Here is an 18,836-nt window from a genome sequence, read left to right as displayed (position 1 = left end):
CCAGCCAGGGCAGTGGGGGGACCCCGCCTCCCTCTTCCCCCGCAGGTGCAAGCCAGCCAAAGCAGAGTCCTGGCTGGCCACCGCCAGCTGCAGGAATCCCTGCTGGGGCGGTGGGGAGTCCCCAGGCCCTCCCATGGCTGCAAGCCGTCCAGGGAAGAGTCCTGGCCAACCACCACCAGCCGTGGGAATCCCAGCCAAGGTGGCGGGGGCACCCTGCCCCTCCCCACAACTGCAAGCTGGCCAGGATAGAGTCCTGGCTGGCCAACGCCAGCCACGAGAACCCCGGCTGGCCAACGCCAGCCACGAGAACCCCGGCTGGGGTGGCTGGAAACCTTTCAACCAGACCCCCGGACACTTGGCCTCTCACTCCTACCTACCTGAGCACTGTTTCTTCTCTAGGTTCCCTAGCTTTCTAACTTCTTTCCCCCCACCTCCAGGGATATTTTCCTACTCTCTCTGAGTCACTGAAATGGTATTCAATTCAGTTGATTGGCTCCTTAAGACTAAGCCAGCTGTGGAGCAGCCCAGCGGGGGACCTTTTCAAATGTCATGGCGACCCATAGGTTGGGAAACCCTGGTCTAGATGGTGCTTGGTCCTGCCATGAGGGCAAGAGACTGGACTCAATGATCTCTTCCAGTTCTAGTGGTCTATGTTCTATGGTCAGGTCTCAAAGTTAAGATAATTGCATCATCATTGCAGATTTATGGCTTTTCTCAATGAATGGATGTGAAGTATAGTGATTTGAAGCTATGTAGCGACGTGCAATACGTGAATTGTGGTAAATGCTCTTTGAGGATCTTTATACTTCCAAGCCTTTTTAAAAAGCATGGTAAGTTTTGATAGTAGGGAATTCTAGGAAAAGCTGAAGTATTCAATTTTTCTTCGTAAAGACTCACCTGTGGTATTTGATATTGCCCACTTTGTGCTGCACTTGCATGTAGCATGGCATGAATGCAAGTCAATTTACCAGGTACATACATTAAAGATGCTGAAAGCAGAGTTTTAAAGAATCCAAAATAATAACAAGCAAATATTTAAGTAGGGCAAAAAACCCTGGTAAATATTATCAGTTATGCTCAACAAAGCAAAACCCTGAAAAAAGTCAATTCCTCAAAAAAAGAAGTGCATACAATACAATCTAAGTTTTCTTTTTTATTTATGTACATCTTATGTCAGATTTACTCCCGAGCCATAAGTTTCTGCTTCTTCAGCTTCTTTTGAGATATCTGAAAAATAAAAAAGGGAAGAATGGAAGTCTGACCTACCAAGGATATTATACCAACACGCTGTATCTGACCTATCCACCCTCATCCTCAAAAATGCAAAACACGTTAAGAAGACAAGCATAGAATTATTTTAAACTTTGGTAGACACTAAAAATCATGATCTTACGATTTATGATTACAAAAAGTCAGTAACCCAATAACCCCACCCCTTTTGTCCTATAAGGATACTTCAACAGGTCAGTTCACCTGGAGTGTTCCTTACTGGAATATATGCTAACTACTTATGAACTATCTATTTGACCTTACATTTAGTTGTGACACTCTTAGCTCCTTCCCCACACCTCAAGAAGAACTCCGAGTAGTTTGAAAGCTTGTCTTAATAGAAGTTGGTCCTCACCCAGCTTGTGTCTCTTGAGACCAACTTTGCTACAACATTGCAGATTGTAAGGCCATTATTCTCATCTTCACAGGAAAGATATGAAAACCTTAGAAAGGGGAACACCCTAACTCTGTTCTATTTAACAAGCTGTCCTTTTACTGAGACTATTTCAATAGATAGCCATTTTAATACAACCAAATAATTCTCTTTATCCGGACATCATCATCATGAAGTTTTCAGGAACAATTCCAAGTACTATTTTTAAATCAGAGACTGAAAGGCACACAAATGAAACCATCTTTTTCAGTGAAGTTGTGGAGAATCATTCCATGTTCGGTTGTATTTAAATTGTAATACTTCATATTGCTCACAATGCATTTTCTTCATGATTATTCCAAAAATGGGCTACGAGTGATCATAGCAACCATTTGATCCGAAAATCGCAAGTTAAATTCAAACTTGTTATCTTACCTTTTTCTTCTGAGCAACTTCCTCTTCTGGCTTTGGAACAATCTGCTCCTTCTCAGTGAGGATCATCTCAATATGACAGGGAGAACTCATGTAGGGGTTGATACGACCATGAGCTCTGTAGGTACGCCTGCGCATTTTGGGGGCCTTATTGACCTGGATGTGCTCAATTACCAGAGAATCCACATCAAGACCCTGAAAAAAGCAATAGAAACTTGTAAGATTTAGTCTCGGTTTATTTTCTTCTATGAAAGAAATATTTTTGTGAAATATTGGTGAATAAAACTGAAAAATTTTATGAATGGAAACATGCTATTTTATCATGGCTAATCTCACAAAAGTGCATAGCAGTTTTAGGCATTTACAGGTTAAACCTCTCTAGTCCAGTACCATGGTCAACACTGAGGGTGTGTCTAGACTACAGAGTTTTGTTGACAAAAGTGGACTTTTGTTGACAAAACTATACCTGCGTCTACACTCAGCCGTTTTGTCGACGCTGGTAAACCTCATTTTCCGAGGCATAACGCGTTCTGTCAACAGAAGGTGTTATTACATGTAGGGCTGTGTTTAGACTACAGGGTTTTGTCGACAAAGCAGCTTGCTTTGTCGACAGAACTGAATGTGTCTAGACGCTCTTTGTCGACAGAAGTTTTGTCGACAGTTACTGTCGACAAAACTTCTGTCGACAAAAGCCTGTATGTAGTCTAGACGTACCCTGAACCAGAGAATTTGCCCAACTATGGGATGTCAGTATTGTCTGGCAGCATTGCCAACACTTCAATTGCTTACTGGGTTTTAGAAAACAGTAAGGGGTAAATGGAACTAAGCAGCAGCACAGAATATTGAGCACCAGAACTGGTGGCTGTAACCTGGCAACGTCAATGATAAGTGGACACCACACTAACTAAAATCAAGCCAGACCAGAGGTTGCCGGATCAGCAAGGTTCAACCCGTATAAAATGGAAGAGTTCACTAACAGGTAACCAACTGCTCACTGCCTTTTACAAAAAAATATTCAAAAATATGATGGCTCAGACATGAAGTTTGTTTCATTGTTATTCCAAAGGTGTCCTAAGATAGTCATCACTGCCACCACATATCACTACAATTTAGTGAGAACATTATAAACAAAATACAAGTTTTCAATGTGTAATAAACTTAGAGATAACTACGGGTCCCCACATGGGGACTGGTCCAGGGCCTGCCATGCCTCCTGCAAGCATGCCCCACAGTTTGGGGACCACTATTTTAAACTGGACACATCCATTTGCATTTTAACCTACCTTGAGTTCAGCATTACTCTCAGCATTTTTGAGCATGTGCAGCAGGAACTCTGCACTCTTTTTAGGCCAACGCCCCTGTGTCCAGCCCCACTGCTTGGCCTGGAACAACATTAAGAGTTTAGTTGTACGCAAAACAAGACCAATCACCTGTTTTGTTTTTTGAAAGGTTGCTCAGACTACACATTTCTTTTCATGGTTAATCCAAAGGTGTCCTAAGAAAGTCATCACAGCAACCACAAATACACGACTCTAACAAACAATTCTAAACCAAACAATTAAGTCCTTTTGCTTTTTCAACCAAGGCACCAAAATAATTATTTCCTTTCCAGATGCATTTACCCCGCCCCCCAAAGTTTTTTATTCCCATTTACCAGTATCCAGACAAAATATGTCTTCTCATTTTATACAAATGTCCAAGTTGGCTTTGTGTACACTTTTTGTTTTTAAACCTGAGTGCAGTAAATGAAATCAGCCACGCCAATGTCCGAATACATTAGTTCTGACTTACAGCTCTGTTAATGACTAGATCTCCTAAGCAAAGGTTGTCAAGTAGGGGAAGTTATATGGCCGCTTATATTCATTAGACTAGCCAGTGGTCCCCAACATGGTGCCCACGGGCACTATGGCACCCGCTGGGGCATTTAAGTGCATCCGTGGAACAATCTGGGCCGGCCCCGCCTCCGGGCGCATGCTGGTGCCGGCCCCAGACACAAGGCGCATGGGCTGCCCCTGCCTTGAGCGCACGGCACATGCTGGTGCTGGCCCCTGGCGCATGCACGGCCTCACCCCCAGCCCTGTGGCACATCTGCAGCCTTGCCCCCGGACGTGTGGTGCATGAGCAGCCCCGCCCCCAGATGCCTGGCAGCCCCAAAAGGTTGGGGACCACTGGACTAGACTGAGCTTATTTTTTATTTATCTAAACACAGCATTTTTTGTCACCAATGGTGGGATACACACAATGTAACCTAACCCTCTTCTACCATAAGATTGGAATTTGGGAAGACTCTCAATTTCAACTCTTACCTGAGCACATCTGCCAACTCCACCATTGTAACGACGGAAGGGAACACACTGCTTTTTCAGGGTCACATCCTTTAAGTACTTAGTGGCTTTTCGGATATGCATGCCCTTGATAGCTTGGGCTGTCTCACGAGTATTCTAGCAACAAAACAGACAAATATTGTTCATTCATGCGTAAGCTTCTCTTTTCTCGTCAATGTTAAGTACTGTTGCATTCCATCTAGGCCAGTGGCCCCCAAACTCTTTAGGGTCATACACTCCCATCCCCCAGAGCAGTTCCTAGAGTAGTGGTGGGGCCTGGCCTGGGGTTACATAGCAAGAGCTGAGCTAAGGTGGGGACCAGCAGCTACAATCCTGGTTGAGCACACAGCCACACAAAGGCTGGGGATCACGACCTTCCCACCATCATGGGGGACAGGCCCACACCTTCTGTTCCTTCCACAAACACTCTTCCATGCCTCCCATAGGAACACACTCTCATCTTGGTTCTACTAAGACCACCCTTATCAAAATAGTTTATTTTTGTGCCTTAATTTGTGACAGCAGAGCTTAATAAAATCAAAGAAAAATATTTATTTAGTTTAAATGCAAAGAGGTTAGCAGACATATGTCTGCTAGTGAATTCCACAATCATGAACTGGCTTATAAATATTGTACTTCCTACTCCCATGAGCTCATCCGCTGGCCACTTCAATTGGCAGTTCTGTGGTTCTTGTATAATCTAGCAGCAGTTCCTTTAGGTCACAGTATAGGACCACATCTTTCAAGGAACTGTGACCACACCCTTGACTACAGTCTTTATTAAATACACCACTAGTGATATTTGGACAATGTCTGCCAAAATGGAGTGTAAAAAGTTACAAATATTCAACAACTAGTTCAGATACAAAGTATTCAAATAATGCAATCCTTGTATTATGGTGGGGATTTGGCTGATTTAATACTATTTCATCCATTACTTTTGAGCCAAATAGCCAGGAGACCAAGTTCTAGTTAATCCCTATTCTCAGAACTGCACCAAAATAATAACTAAAAAAAAAAATCAAGGAAACCATGTTAATTTCAAAGCCATATACAAAATTTAAAGGGCGTGTGTGAATTAATAGCTATCAAATTAAGAAGATGCATGACTGATTAAACAATCTATGGAAAAGTAGCTGCTCAGAATTCAATTTTCTTTTCATGATTAATCCAAAGGTGTCCTAAGAAAGTCATCACTGCAGCCACACAACACTATTTCTCCAAACCTAAAGAACATTTTTTTATAAGTAGCCAGATATTACACAGCAATTATTCAAATATTTTGCCTTGACAATTAGTAGAACATAGGTAAGATGGGCATAAATGACTTCTTTAACAGCCAAATTTTAATGATATTTAAAAGTTAATGCACTTCAGAAGTCTGTACCCCTAAGCATACAAACAACAAAATAAGTAGCTTTACCAAAATGCAATGGAGAAAAGCATTTCTTTTTATTCCTTATAATCTCAGAAAAAAAATCCAAGCACACAATCTGCATACCTTAAAGTGGACTCGAAGGTTAGAACCCCTTGACTTGCATGCTAAGGAAACAAAAATTAAAATTTAAGTTACAGAGCTTCTTCATCAATTTCTGGCAAGTGCAATGTACATTTAAAAATCACTTACATTTTGTAGGGTTCTCTGGATCAAGTGAGTAGCGGACCATTTTCCAATCTTAACTGTGAAAACATTAATGAGGAATATTTCAAAGTTGTATCTAATATGCTATTTCTTAGTGTGGTGGAGACAGCTGATAAGAGCTGCTGCACAGAAATCCATTTTCCTTTCATGACTAATCCCAAAACAACCCAAGAAAATCATCACTGCAGTCACAATCTTCTCATAAAAGCAACTTTTTAAGAACAGCTCCTGTATCAGCTAATACAAATTAGAATATAAACCCTAATGCATATTTGCAGAGGGTAAACACTATAAATATGCCCTTAAAACCTACTCCTTTCACAAACCACTCACATTTTGGCTTATTCATAGATTCATAGACTTTAAGGTCAGAAGGGACCATTATGATCATCTAGTCTGACCCCCTGCACAGTGCAGGCCACAGAATCTCAACCACCCCTCTTAGAATAATCCTCTCACCTATATCAAAGTTGTAAAACAATACTAAAATATCCTGGATTTCCCTGAATCCTGCTAGAGAATGAAGTGGGTTCTGTCCAGGATACTCTGTGTAATCGGAGATGGATTTCCACACGGAAAACTTCTTATATAAGCCATATATACATACATGCACTCAGACATCTTGTAATTGTAACCCTGGTTCTCTAAAACATTAGTCCACCAACAGGTTCAGATATAAATCTGCTCTAACATTTCAGCCTGAGTGCATTGGGCATCAGGGTGCTCAGATACTACAGCCATGACACTGGGCGTAAGAACACGCAACGCAAATGGTCCTGCTAGCTAATGTGCTGTTTTTAGCGCGGGGCAGCCTGACTCTCCCGCACAACTCAGCGGTGGGTGCGTAGGACTCTTACCCACTCTAGTGCCACGTATAGAGAGCGCCTGAGGTTACAATGAACCAGCCCAATCTCCCCCTATCCCGCTAGTGAGCCAATCCAATCCCCACCTTCCGCTACAGTGAGCCGGCCCGGTCCCCTCACCTCACCTCCACTTCCGAGCCCCTCACCGCGGCCTCTCTCCCCGACACAGGAACTGCCGCCCTGTGTCCCTCTGGCTCCTCACCCAAGCGGGTACATCCGGGTCTTTCGGAGCCTCCATGCGGGGGACACTCAAGTCCACCATTTTGCTCCCCTTTCCCCCGTCCTCCCTGTGGCAGCCCCCGGGCACGGAAATATCGGTGCCGGCAGGCGGCTGAGCCTACGCCCTCGGCGCCCGGTGCCGGTTCTCGGACTCCCAGAGCAGGATGGCGCCGAGGAGCGGTGGATTGAGGCAGCCAGACGCAGCAGCCATAACAAACTCACCTCAATGGCCGCCCGCACCGGGGAAAAGGAAGAGCAAAGGCTGCTGGGAGATCTCATGAAACCTCGTACTCTCGCGGGAAATTTAGGAATTGGGATGGGATTTCAGTTAGGGAGCGTGGTGGTGGTGCTGCGCTGGAAGAGAGACGATATGGGCACCAAGGGACCGTTTCCAAATAACATGTATTTGGGTAATTCAAAATCTAATGCAAAAGATTAAAACTAGAAGAGCTGGGGTTTCCCAGTAGATACTGAGACCTCCAGCTTCTAAGAAAATGACAAAACTGTGTGAATTCAAACTTATAATTCATGTACATTGATATAACATATTTTTATGTCAAAGAATCACACAGAGCCTGAAATGCATCCAACTCTAGGGATGCGGCGGGCACGGGATATAACCAAGCAAGTGGACCACGACTAAACCCCCCAGATCTTTCTTGTTACTTGTCTGAATCTGGAGTAAGGGTCCTGTGCACTACCAAACTATAAAAGAGAACAATTTCATAATAAATCTCTAATTGCAGCAATTAATATCATAGAATCATAATACTGGAAGTTCAGTATCCTGAACTCATTAATAATAATTCATGAATAATTAATAAAAAGCTCCCTACATTATGCACCAATCACAAAAATTCGAAGTGGGGAATGCAAGAAGAATTCTGTAGCACTCTTGCAGAAAGTAGGTATTAGGGATGTTAGATAGCGAGTAATAGAATAGTCAAATAACCACATTTAATCTTAGTGCCTACTCAACTATTCTATAGCCCCAGGGGTGGGGCTGGCAGCCAGTGCACTCTCAGCTCCACTCCCAGGGAGCCCCCTGCCACCTCATGCTGCTGCTTCCATATCAGAGGCAGCAGCACAGGGTGCCAGGCAGGAGCCGGTCTATGAGGGGAGCCAGTTTAAAAACCAGCTCCCTGCACATACTGGCCGTTTGCTGCCTCACACTGCTGCCTGATGTAAACTCCCCATGGACAGAGGTGCTCCAGCAGCAGCTCATGTCCACAGAGGGTACAAGCTCTCCGCAGACACAGGCTGCTCCACCTCCCACAGAGTCTCCTCTGTCCACAGTGAGCCTGGGCCTGCCACGGAGGCTGCTTTGGCAGCAGCTCCTGTCCATGGGGGTCCGAGCTCCCCATGGACAGAGGCTGCTCTGCATTTCTCAGCCTAGGCTTATCAGTTAATCGTCTAGTCAACTACTCGTTGACATCCCTAATAGATATGTGGTTATAAATTGTCCCTGCTACAAAATTACTTTCATACTCCTCATGGTAATTTGGTGGCACTAGTTGTGTCCATAAATATGTGTGAATTGTATACTCCTTGAAAAACTGATTCTGTTCTTTGTTTAGTACATCTAATTTTCTTTTAGTCAGGATAACTGGACTACTGGATGGGGTGAAACGGTAAATGTGATTTATTTGGATTTTAATAAAGTGGAGCTCCTGACACATTTTCACATGACATGCTCAAAAGGAAACTAGAGAAATATCTAGTTTAAATTACTATAAAATGAGTGCATAGGTGATTGAAACTTCTAAAAGAGTACTCATCAATGGCTTACTGTCAGAGTGGGAGGACATATCTAGCGACGTCTTGCAGGGGACTGTCTTGAGTCCAGCATTATTCAATGTTTTCATTAATGACTTGGCAAAAGCAGTGGAAGGTATGTTTATAAAATTTACAAATGACATTAAGCTTGGGACAGGTTCTGGAATGTGGAGGACAGGATTAGAATGCACCAATTTCAGAGGTGGACTATTTATGGACACTTGTTCAATTAAGTTCTAAGAATATGTAGAGGTAAGAAAAGATTTTTCAGTGTGTATGCAGAGTCTTCGCCAAGGTATTTTCAATGGTAGCAGTTCATGGCAGGCATCATGGGCTCTTTCTTTTTCCATATCATGATGACTGGATCTTTACCATCAGATCTCACCAAGAAGCTCGTATGTCAACCTTTCTCACGCTCAATTATCACAGCACTGCCCTGTAAGAATTCAAAATACAGGACTATGTAGCACTTTAAAGACTAACAAGATGGTTTATTAGATGATGAGCTTTCGTGGGCCAGACCCACTTCCTCAGATCAAATAGTGGAAGAAAATAGTCACAACCATATATACCAAAGGATACAATTAAGAAAAAATGAACACATATGAAAAGGACAAATCACATTTCAGAACAGAAGGGAGATGCGGGGGAGGGGGGAAGGTAAATGTCTGTGAGCTAATGGTATTAGAGGTGATAATTGGGGAAGCTATCTTTGTAATGGGTAAGACAGCTGGGGTCTTTAGAGCATTCACCTCTGAAATTGGTGCATTCTAATTTTTATTTCAGCTACACCAGACTAACACGGCTACATTTCTATCACTGTAAGAATTCAGTGAGCCTCTCCCAACTGAGAACTATTTCCTCCTGGCTGGGAGTCTTGCAGCAGTCTCTCTAGTGTTATTTTCAATTAGGGTTACCAGATGGGTTTCAAAAAATACCGAACACATGTGATCTCAGAATGGGATGGGGAGGAGACCGGCTGGGGGAGGGGAACCAGCTGGCGGGAAGCAGGGCTGGAAGGGAGGGGTTGGGGAGAGCGGAGCTGGCCAGGGGGGAACCGGCCGGTGGGGAGCGGGGCTGGCCGGGAGTGGGTCGGAGGGAGTGGGGTTGACTGGGTGGGAAGGAGTCCACAAAAGGAGTCCCCTTCTCTCCACTCTCCTCACCCCTGGTCTAAGCCGTGATCCTGGAGGCGGGGTTACCTTTGATCCCGGCAGCGCACAATGCCCAGAAAAGGGTGTGAGGGGGACCTGGGCCCTCCCTCTCTCCAGGTCCAGCCCAGGGCTCTAAGGTGGGGGCAGTCACCTCCCCCACCTGGCTGAAGGGGCTAACTGCTGAAACTCGCCAGCCCGCAGGCAGGGTTCCTTCTGCCCGCCACATGCCACTTCCTCGCCCCCTCTCTTAGGTCCTTGCTCGGGCATCTCTCCCCTGGCCCGGTGGTCTTTCACCTGCCTCCATGCCCGTCACCGCCCCCCTTCCTTGCGCTGGACACCCTCCTCTCATGGGCATCCAGTCCCCTTTACGGCCTGCCCCCAGGGCGCATGCACCGGCATCCTGTAGATCTGCCCCGAGCGTCCTTGCCCCAGTGCTCAGCGGCCCGCGCCTCCAGGCGCCGTCACTGCTCTGGCACGGGTCGGCTTCTGCCGCTTTCCCCACCGCCACAGGGAGAGCTGGCCACCTGCCCACTCTGTCTTCCCGGGTTTCGCTCCCGGCTGTGCGGGGTTCCTTCACCCCATCACACTGGGGGAGATTGTGGGAGAGGGATTGGCCAGCGGGAAGCAGGGCTGGCTGGAAGGGGGTTGGGGAAGTGGGGCTGGCCGGCGGGGGGCCAGCTGGTGGGGAGCGGGGCTGGCTAGGAGGGGGTCGGGGGGAGTGGGGGTGACTGGGGGAGATTGGGGGGGGGAACGGCTGGTGGGGAGTAGGGCTGGCCGGGAGGGGGGTTGGGAAGAGTGGGGATGACTGGGGGAGGTTGGGGGGAGTGGGGGTGAATGGGGGAACTGGATGGTGGGAAGCAGGGCTGGCTGGGAGGAGGTCGGGGGCAGCAGGGCTGGCTGGGGGGGAAGTGTGTGTGGGGGGAACCGGCTGACCCAGGCACACACAGATCCTGGGGTGCTGCCCGTCCCATGCACGGTCCCGGTGGGGCGTATAGGCGAGTCTGGCACTGGCCCTGGCTTCGCTCCCCCTCCCTCCTCTCTGCCTGGTAGACATGCTCAAGCAGTACGCAACTATGTACTGATACTCATGATAATAATAAAACTTCCTTAATTGGAAAATACCGGACATTTATATGTCCGGTATTTTCTCAATTTGTTTTCTAGACAGAAAGCTCAAATACCGGGCTGTCCGGTTCAAAACCAGACATCTGGCAACCCTATTTTCAATATGGAAGCCAATCTTTCCTGTATCATCAGCCTGCACTCACCCCGTAATACTGGCTTAATCTCCCAGGCATTATTGCCAGCAGCTTACAGAGATGCAAACTTTCTGTCTGTAGAGGTTCTAAAGATTTTATCATACAATAATTTTTGAAATATTTTTAAATTTCTCCATAGTACCAAGGTATGTCTACACTACCCTCCTAGTTCGAACTAGGAGGGTAATGTAGGCATACCGCACTTGCAAATGAAGCCCGGGATTTGAATTTCCCGGGCTTCATTTGCATAAGCGGGGAGCCGCCATTTTTAAAACCCCGCTGGTTCGAACCCCGTGCAGCGCGGCTACACGGGGCACGAACTAGGTAGTTCGAACTAGGCTTCCTAGTTCGAACTACCGTTACTCCTCATTTCACAAGGAGTAACGGTAGTTCGAACTAGGAAGCCTAGTTCGAACTACCTAGTTCGTGCCCCGTGTAGCCGCGCTGCACGGGGTTCGAACCAGCGGGGTTTTAAAAATGGCGGCTCCCCGCTTATGCAAATGAAGTCCGGGAAATTCAAATCCCGGGCTTCATTTGCAAATGCGGTATGCCTACATTACCCCGCTAGTTCGAACTAGCGAGGTAGTGTAGACATACCCCTAGTAAGTAATTGCAATAAGAAGCAATCCACATGTCATGGAGATCAAGTCAGTCTCAGCAATCAGAAACTGCTCTGAATGAAGTTTGGAAAAGATTCTAGTGTAGCTGGAAAATGGCAGATGAATTTTAATGCTGATAAATGCAGTGTTACACCTATTGGAAAACATAATCCTAACTATATGATAAAATGATGGGGAATCATTGTGGATAGCTCTCTGAAAACATCCACTCAATGTGCTGCAGCACTCAAAAAAAGCAAACAGAATGTTAGGAATCATGTAAAAAGGGATGCAGAATAAGACAAATAATATCTTATTGCCTATATAAATCCATGGTATGCCCACATCTTGAATACTGCGTACAGATATAGTCACCTCATCTCAAAAATATCTTGGCACTGGAATAAGTTCAGAAAAGAGCAGAATGATGAGGGGTTTGGAACAGCTGACATATAAAGAAAGATTGATAAGACTGGGACTTTTCAGCTTAGAACAGAGAAGACTAAGAAGAGATATGATAGAGGTCTATAAAATTATGAGCGATGTGGAGAAAACGAATAAGTAAAAGTTATTTACTTGTTCCCATAGCATAAGAACTAGGGTCACTAAATGAAATTAATAGGTAGCAGGTTAAAAACAAACAAAAGGAAGTATTTCTTCATGCAATGTACAGTTAAACTTTGGAACTCCTTGCCAGAGGATGTTGTGAAGACCACCAGGGTTCAAAAAAGAACTAGGTAAATTCATGGATGATAGGTCCATCAAAGCTTATTAGCCAGGATGGATAGGATTGGTGTCCTTAGCCTCTGTTAGAGGCTGGGAATGGGTGGCAGGGGATAAATCACTTGATGAGTCCCTGTTCTGTTCACTTCCTCTGGGATACCTGGCATTAACCACTGCCAGAAGACAGGATACCGGGCTAGATGGACCTTTGGTCTGACCCAGTATGGCCATTGTTATGTTCTTATGTAATACATATATATAACAAAAGATAACAAAGACTTATAAACAAATTTGTGTAATAAAGGAAGGTTGAAACTGTTTTATCAGGTGCTGGAAGCGACTGTGATGAGATTATACCACTGAGTTCCCACCCGCTGAGTGTTTTGCCTTAATAAAGATTTGTTTAACCAATCTGATGAATAAATCCATCATTCTGGCAAGTTAGGCTGCTTGCAGGTTGTATTGACATCACAATGAAAAACTGAAGTGAGTGATCTAAGGAAAAGAAATGTGAAGCTAGAAGGAAGTTTGCACAGACTCTAAGAACACTGCAGAGCTTGGAAGAGATGACAATCAGAGATAGAGCGAGCGTGTTAAAAAGTGTGTTGAGAAGAAAAGGGAAGGGAGATATCTAAGAAACTGAAGGAAAAATGAGTAACAGCAGCTAGCACTGCCTTTCAGAAGAATATTTTAAGTGTAGCAGTAGAGGTATCGGTATCTAGGCTGGCTGAGACTCAGAAAAGAACACAGAAATTAAAATATCAGTAAAACAGAATTTTGCTAAAACAGAGCAGTTAACAAATTCCAACCCCTACCTCCCCCCAAAAAATCTCACCTTGAAAAGTGTTTAAAGTTGAAATATAAAAATAAAATTGCAGTTTAGACATGTGACCTGCTTAATTTAGTGGAGGTCCAGTGAAAAATGACAAATGATACTTTGATGGCCAAGCTTCTGGCAAGGAGCATGAAGTGAGAGATCAGGCACTCGTACAATATGTCTCAGATAAACAGCCCTTTCAAAAAAATCAGTTGTGAGGATCCCTATTACAAACTGGACAAGACTAGTCCACCAGTATATTTGGCTCAGGTTGAAAAGAATGAAAAAGGAGTGGTGAATTGAGGAATGCAAGCAGGTGAAACCATATAGCATGAAAGACAGAAATGAAAAAGAGGGCAGTGAGAATATTTGGTATCTTTTTCAGGCATTCATCACCATGGGAGGCATAAAATGAATTATAGCAGGGTCTGTTGAATTTGTAGTACTGCGGAGGAACAAAGCAGTGACAGTGCACAAGGGCGAGAATGCCTCCCTAGTGTTATGGTTCCCGGGTTACCATGCAGGAAACTCTACAGTGTTCTGGTACAGACTGAACTACAGCCAGCATGGAGAAATCTGGAAGCACAAGCAGACCTCAGGAGCAGGGATTTGGACTAGGGGATGCCTTACTGGAAATCTTGGGAGGTGAGTGGGCTTCTAAAGGCTCCTTCCCCAGCCTTGCTGGAGGGATCACTGGACCCTGGTTCTTAGTGAATGTAGGGGGCAACGAATGAAAAACAGGTTCAGGAGTTCAGGTCATAGGTTCAAAAGGAGGGATCCAGAGGGAGACACCAAGAAGAGAACCCCAGACAATGTTCATTGCTCCTCAAAACAATCCAGGGAGCCAGCAGATGCTGCTCAGATATATTCTGCTCCGATGCGTGAGACACAAGGAGGAGCAGAAATAGTCCCCATAGTCACAGCATCCTCCTCCTGGGCTGTGTCTAGACTGGCCAGTTTTTCCGGAAAATCAGCCGCTTTTCCGGAAAAACTTGCCAGCTGTCTACACTGGCCGCTTGAATTTCCGCAAAAGCACTGACTTCCTACTGTAAGAAATCAGTGCTTTTTGCGGAAATACTATGCTGCTCCCGTTTGGGCAAAAGTCCCTTTTGTGCAAAAGGGCCAGTGTAGACAGCTGAGATTTGTTTTGTGCCATAAAGCCCCGATCACGAAAATGGCGATTGGGGCTTTTTTTGAGCAAAAGCGCATCTAGATTGGCCACGAACGCTTTTCCGCAAAAAGTACTTTTGCGGAAAAGCGTCAGTGCCAATCTAGATGCTTTTTTCCGAAAATGCTTTTAACGGAAATCTTTTCCATTAAAAGCATTTCCAGAAAATCATGCCAGTCTAGACGTAGCCCTGGTGTTTTGGCCAGGGCCAGGAGGAGGTTGATGACGAGGTCTCGCGACTTTATGGGGGTCATGGATAGGATATACAAAAATGAACATGTGCAGGGAGACTTGCAGCAAGAACCTCAACAAAAGGTGGAAAAGGAGCAAAGTAGGCATGCACCAGGGTCTCTCTCACACTACAAAAGGGGCAGGCATCAGGAATAGGGGTGTACCATGGCAGGCATATGTCCATGCTCATGGCTCAATTAAGGAGCTGCCATCTGATATTCTCAGTGGGCTGTGGAATTAGGGTGGAGTAGAAGCTGGCTCATCAGGATTCCTCACCTTCCATAGCTGGTAGGAAGTCGGGGTGGGATATGAGGGTGAAGAAATAGAATGTGTGTAGTTCAGAAATGAACCAGCTAGAGGGCATGCAGCCAGCTGGGATTGCAGAAGGGAGGAGGCGGGGGAAGGCTAGTGAAACAGGGGCCCAATGAAAACTTCCAGAGGGATTGGAGGGAGAGATGGATGGGGATACCATCTTGCAGGGCTCACTCCAGAAAAATGAGAGAGGGGCGCAATAAGGCTGCCCACACCTCCTGGAGTGTAACATAAAATTATGTATGTCTCAAATTTAGGATGTGATTCTGTCTGTAAATAAAATACAGTAATTGACAATACACAGATGAGAGTTTCTATTTAAAACAAATTTGCTCCAGTATTTTTGGTGGGAAGCTCGCTACATGTGAATAATTTGGGATAGACCACTTGACTTTTAGAAAGCAACATGCCTGGTGTATGCATAGGCATCATGTATATAAGAATATATACATGAAAATCAGGAGCTAACTTGCAATAGCAGTATTTGGGGAGGTCATAGCTTATGTGGACAGATGCATATGCTGCTGGCTATCTATCTAAATTTTAAAAGAATAAATAGCAAATCAGAAAGCAGCAGCTAGATGGCAGAATAGGATGAGAATAAAAACAGAATGGGAGAGTGTTTCAACAGGATAAGATACATAAATATAAAACAAAGTTTCAGACTGAAAAAAGAGAAAGTTGAATGGCTGTAGGGTAATAGTGATGTTGTGGATTTCTACAGTGCATTTCATCCACCTACCATTCTATCCACCTATCTTTATCAGGTGCCTTGTGCCTTTGTATCTAAGCACAGTCTCTCTGCAGGATCTCAAAGTAATTTGTAAGTGCTGGTGAATCAATCTTCACAGCAGAGAATTAGTATCATCACCATTCTATGGATGAGGAAATTGAATCAGTGAGAGGCAGCAGCCCATATTTTCAGAAACTTCAAAGGTACTGAGAGCAGGGTTCTCGCTAAACTGAGGATGCTTGGGCAGCCACCCAAGAGAGATTCAAGTGCTGTCCAGCTGAGTAGCAGAGCACCCACAGCACCCACTGCCAGAAGCATGAGTTTTTTCTGCTGGTGGTGCTCATCTATACATGACCGGGTGCACATAACAAAATGTATTCTGCACATGAAAAAATTAGAGGGAACATTGGTTTTGAGCACCTCTCTCTTCCATCAGCAGGAACTCAGATTATGCTACACCTTTGACAGGCAGGTCCTGGCTGGACTTTCTAAAATGGAGGCTCCCAAATGAGTGGTCATTTGTTAAATTTCAACATAGTTTCTTTTCCTCAGGGGTTACATAAAGTGATCTCAGATGAGGATTTATAACTACTAGGCTTTTGTGACTCTGGCTATGTCTAGACTACAGAGATAAATTGGAAAAAGAAACCGCAAATTGTGTATCTTTTTCCGATTTACTTCTGAAAGAGGCTTTTCTGAAATTTGGCCCACCTACCTGGGGCCAAATTTAGGAAAAAAACCCTCTTTCAGAACATCCCTTCTTTCTGGTAAAAGGAGGTTTACAGGGATGCCGACAAAATGCATCTGGTTTTCCGACATTTTTTTTGTAAAATCGGACGGGTTCCTTGGATGCATCAGAGTTTTTCCAGGATACCAGTTGCAGTCTAGATGTACCCTCTTTCTCAGGGGATTAAATTTTAGTAATTAACTGCTTAAATTTCTGTAGGTAGAGACACATTATCATCTTCATTTTACAGATGGCGAAACCAAGACACAACGAGATCAAGGACAACAATTCCAAAAGTCTCCACTCATTTTTGGTGCCTGATATGATACACAGAACCCAAGTTTCAAAGGTACTAAGCACCTGCAGCCCCCATGGACTTCAACTGCATTCAGACTTTCATCAGCTTTGGAAATCAGGCTGTAAGTGTCTTAATGAGTAGATGCTTTTGGAAAGTTTTAAATAACTTGCCCAAGGCCACACAATGAGTTAAGATCTGGGCAAGGACTAAAATTTAGGATTTCCAGACTACGTTTACTTAGGACCGGAATCTGATCTCCTGATAATCTTGGGTAGGCCACATGATGGTCCTTCTAAAGCAGTGTTTCCCAATTTTATTTGGCCACGGAACCCTTTTAAATGCTAAACAATTTTGCGGAACATCTAATAACAATCTAATATATGGAGATGAAAAAGCAGACCACAAATAAGTAAGGATAATAAATGCTAATTTATTATAATTGGTCATGAGATCAACATTTAGTTTAATTGTACATATGTAAAAACAAAAATCACATAATATTAATTTCTTTTAATCATTAAATGTGAGTGTAATGGAATTTTCTCGCGGAACCCTTATTTTCACTTCGCGGAACCACAAGATTCCACGGAACACCATTTGGGAAACACTGTTCTAAAGGAAACAGAACCATTTGTAGAATAATCTGCTACTCAGCACAAGGATATCAGACTGGTTAATGGAATGTTAAAATTGTCAACTAATCTTAGTTAACACATGCAATTAACTCAAAACAATTTACTGTGTTATTCAGCAAGTGTTCATCATCGCATCCCTCTGGAGACTTGGCAGTGGCCGGGTGGGGAGCGAGCCACTCAAGAGCTCAGTATGGACTGCCTGGGTGTGTCTAAACTACACCCCTCTGCCGACAGAGGGATATAGATTAGGCACATTGCTATTGCAAATGAAGTGGGGATTTAAACAAGGTTTACAGGATCCGTCGGAAAAGGCTTTCCTTGTCGACCGAGCCCCTTCTAGACTGCCGCTTTTTGCCAGCAAAGTGTCACGTCAGCAAAAAGCAGTGACCATTTTTATTCAAATGAAGTGCGGGATATTTAAATCCCCGCTTCATTTGCAATAGCGATGTGCCTAATCTACATCCCTCTATCGGCAGAGGGGTGTAGTTTAGACACACCCTCTGAGTCCATTACAAATCCTAAGCATCAGGCCTTCTCAGAGGTCCAGAGAGTCCTGGGCCACTTCCAGCTTTTAAGGCTCCTAGACATAATAAAAATAAAATAATGATTACACTGATCCAGCACCAGCCACTAGTAGTGGTTTGTTTATATAATCAGCTGATCTGAGAGGACACGTTCATCATGGTCTGCTCTTGTGCCATCAGAACCAAAATATTTTATTAATATTTATGAACTTTTTAAACTCTTTACTATGGCAGAATCTATATCAGTTGACAAAAAAAATTATGTCTTCTACCAAATCACATCTCTTACTTGCTTAAATTTGCTGCTCTAAACTGAGAGAGCGTGTCACATTTTGGTCCGATAGGGATGCTCATAAAACAAGTTGTGAAACTTATCAAATGCCAAAAAATTAACAGATGTCTAAATTTGAGGCCCCATTGAGCTTGAGACCCAGGTCAAATTGCCCTCCTGGCCCCCTCTGTAATTGGCCCTGCTGAGGATGCAAATAGGAATGGCAGGTTTTATAAATCCTCGGTATCTCTTTAATTCCACCTTTTCAAACTCTATGGAATTCATGTCATCCTCTTAAGAAGCATATCCCATCATCAAAAGATATGTCTGATAGCCATGTATATAGTCACAAAACAAGGACAAGCAGATGATCATTTGAAAAATGTACTGAAATCTGTTTTGAGCACCCATCTGAATGTTAATTTTGCTGGTGTAATCCATGTGCCTGGTAGGTATAGTAACAGTTGTGAAAGTAACTTAACATTTCTTA

At 44.2% G+C, this 18,836-nt stretch overlaps 1 protein-coding gene and 3 non-coding genes across 4 annotated transcripts; all 4 read right to left on the bottom strand.

Moving 5' to 3' along the window:
- Window positions 1-1,138: 1,138 nt before the first annotated feature.
- On the bottom strand, window positions 1,139-7,408 carry RPL17 (ribosomal protein L17). Its single transcript, XM_006136738.4, has 7 exons — window positions 7,345-7,408; window positions 6,026-6,078; window positions 5,900-5,940; window positions 4,381-4,515; window positions 3,358-3,456; window positions 2,078-2,269; window positions 1,139-1,227 (listed from the first exon to the last, which is right to left on the bottom strand). Exons 2-7 carry the CDS (start codon window positions 6,063-6,065, stop codon window positions 1,180-1,182), a joined length of 555 nt encoding a protein of 184 aa, XP_006136800.1. The 5' UTR covers window positions 6,066-6,078; window positions 7,345-7,408; the 3' UTR covers window positions 1,139-1,179.
- On the bottom strand, window positions 3,101-3,166 carry LOC112543669 (small nucleolar RNA SNORD58). The gene has a single exon (XR_003086887.1). It is a non-coding gene; the product is annotated as a small nucleolar RNA SNORD58 (small nucleolar RNA).
- On the bottom strand, window positions 3,524-3,590 carry LOC112543667 (small nucleolar RNA SNORD58). The gene has a single exon (XR_003086885.1). It is a non-coding gene; the product is annotated as a small nucleolar RNA SNORD58 (small nucleolar RNA).
- LOC112543668 (small nucleolar RNA SNORD58) lies at window positions 5,534-5,600 on the bottom strand. The gene has a single exon (XR_003086886.2). It is a non-coding gene; the product is annotated as a small nucleolar RNA SNORD58 (small nucleolar RNA).
- Window positions 7,409-18,836: the final 11,428 nt, after the last annotated feature.

The sequence above is a fragment of the Pelodiscus sinensis genome, chromosome 6 (assembly GCF_049634645.1).
Source record: "Pelodiscus sinensis isolate JC-2024 chromosome 6, ASM4963464v1, whole genome shotgun sequence".
NCBI classification, from domain to species: domain Eukaryota; kingdom Metazoa; phylum Chordata; order Testudines; family Trionychidae; genus Pelodiscus; species Pelodiscus sinensis.
The sequence above is the reverse complement of the archived record's forward strand: the minus strand, read 5'-3'. Positions and strand labels throughout refer to the sequence as shown.

Coding starts and splice junctions, on each gene's coding strand:
- RPL17 (XM_006136738.4), bottom strand. CDS start 6,065: ATGGTCCGCTACTCACTTGATCCAGAGAACCCTACAAAAT. Junction 5,941..6,025: donor TCCAGAGAACCCTACAAAAT/GTAAGTGATTTT, acceptor TTGTTTCCTTAG/CATGCAAGTCAAGGGGTTCT. Junction 3,457..4,380: donor GAGTTGGCAGATGTGCTCAG/GTAAGAGTTGAA, acceptor ATGTTGTTCCAG/GCCAAGCAGTGGGGCTGGAC.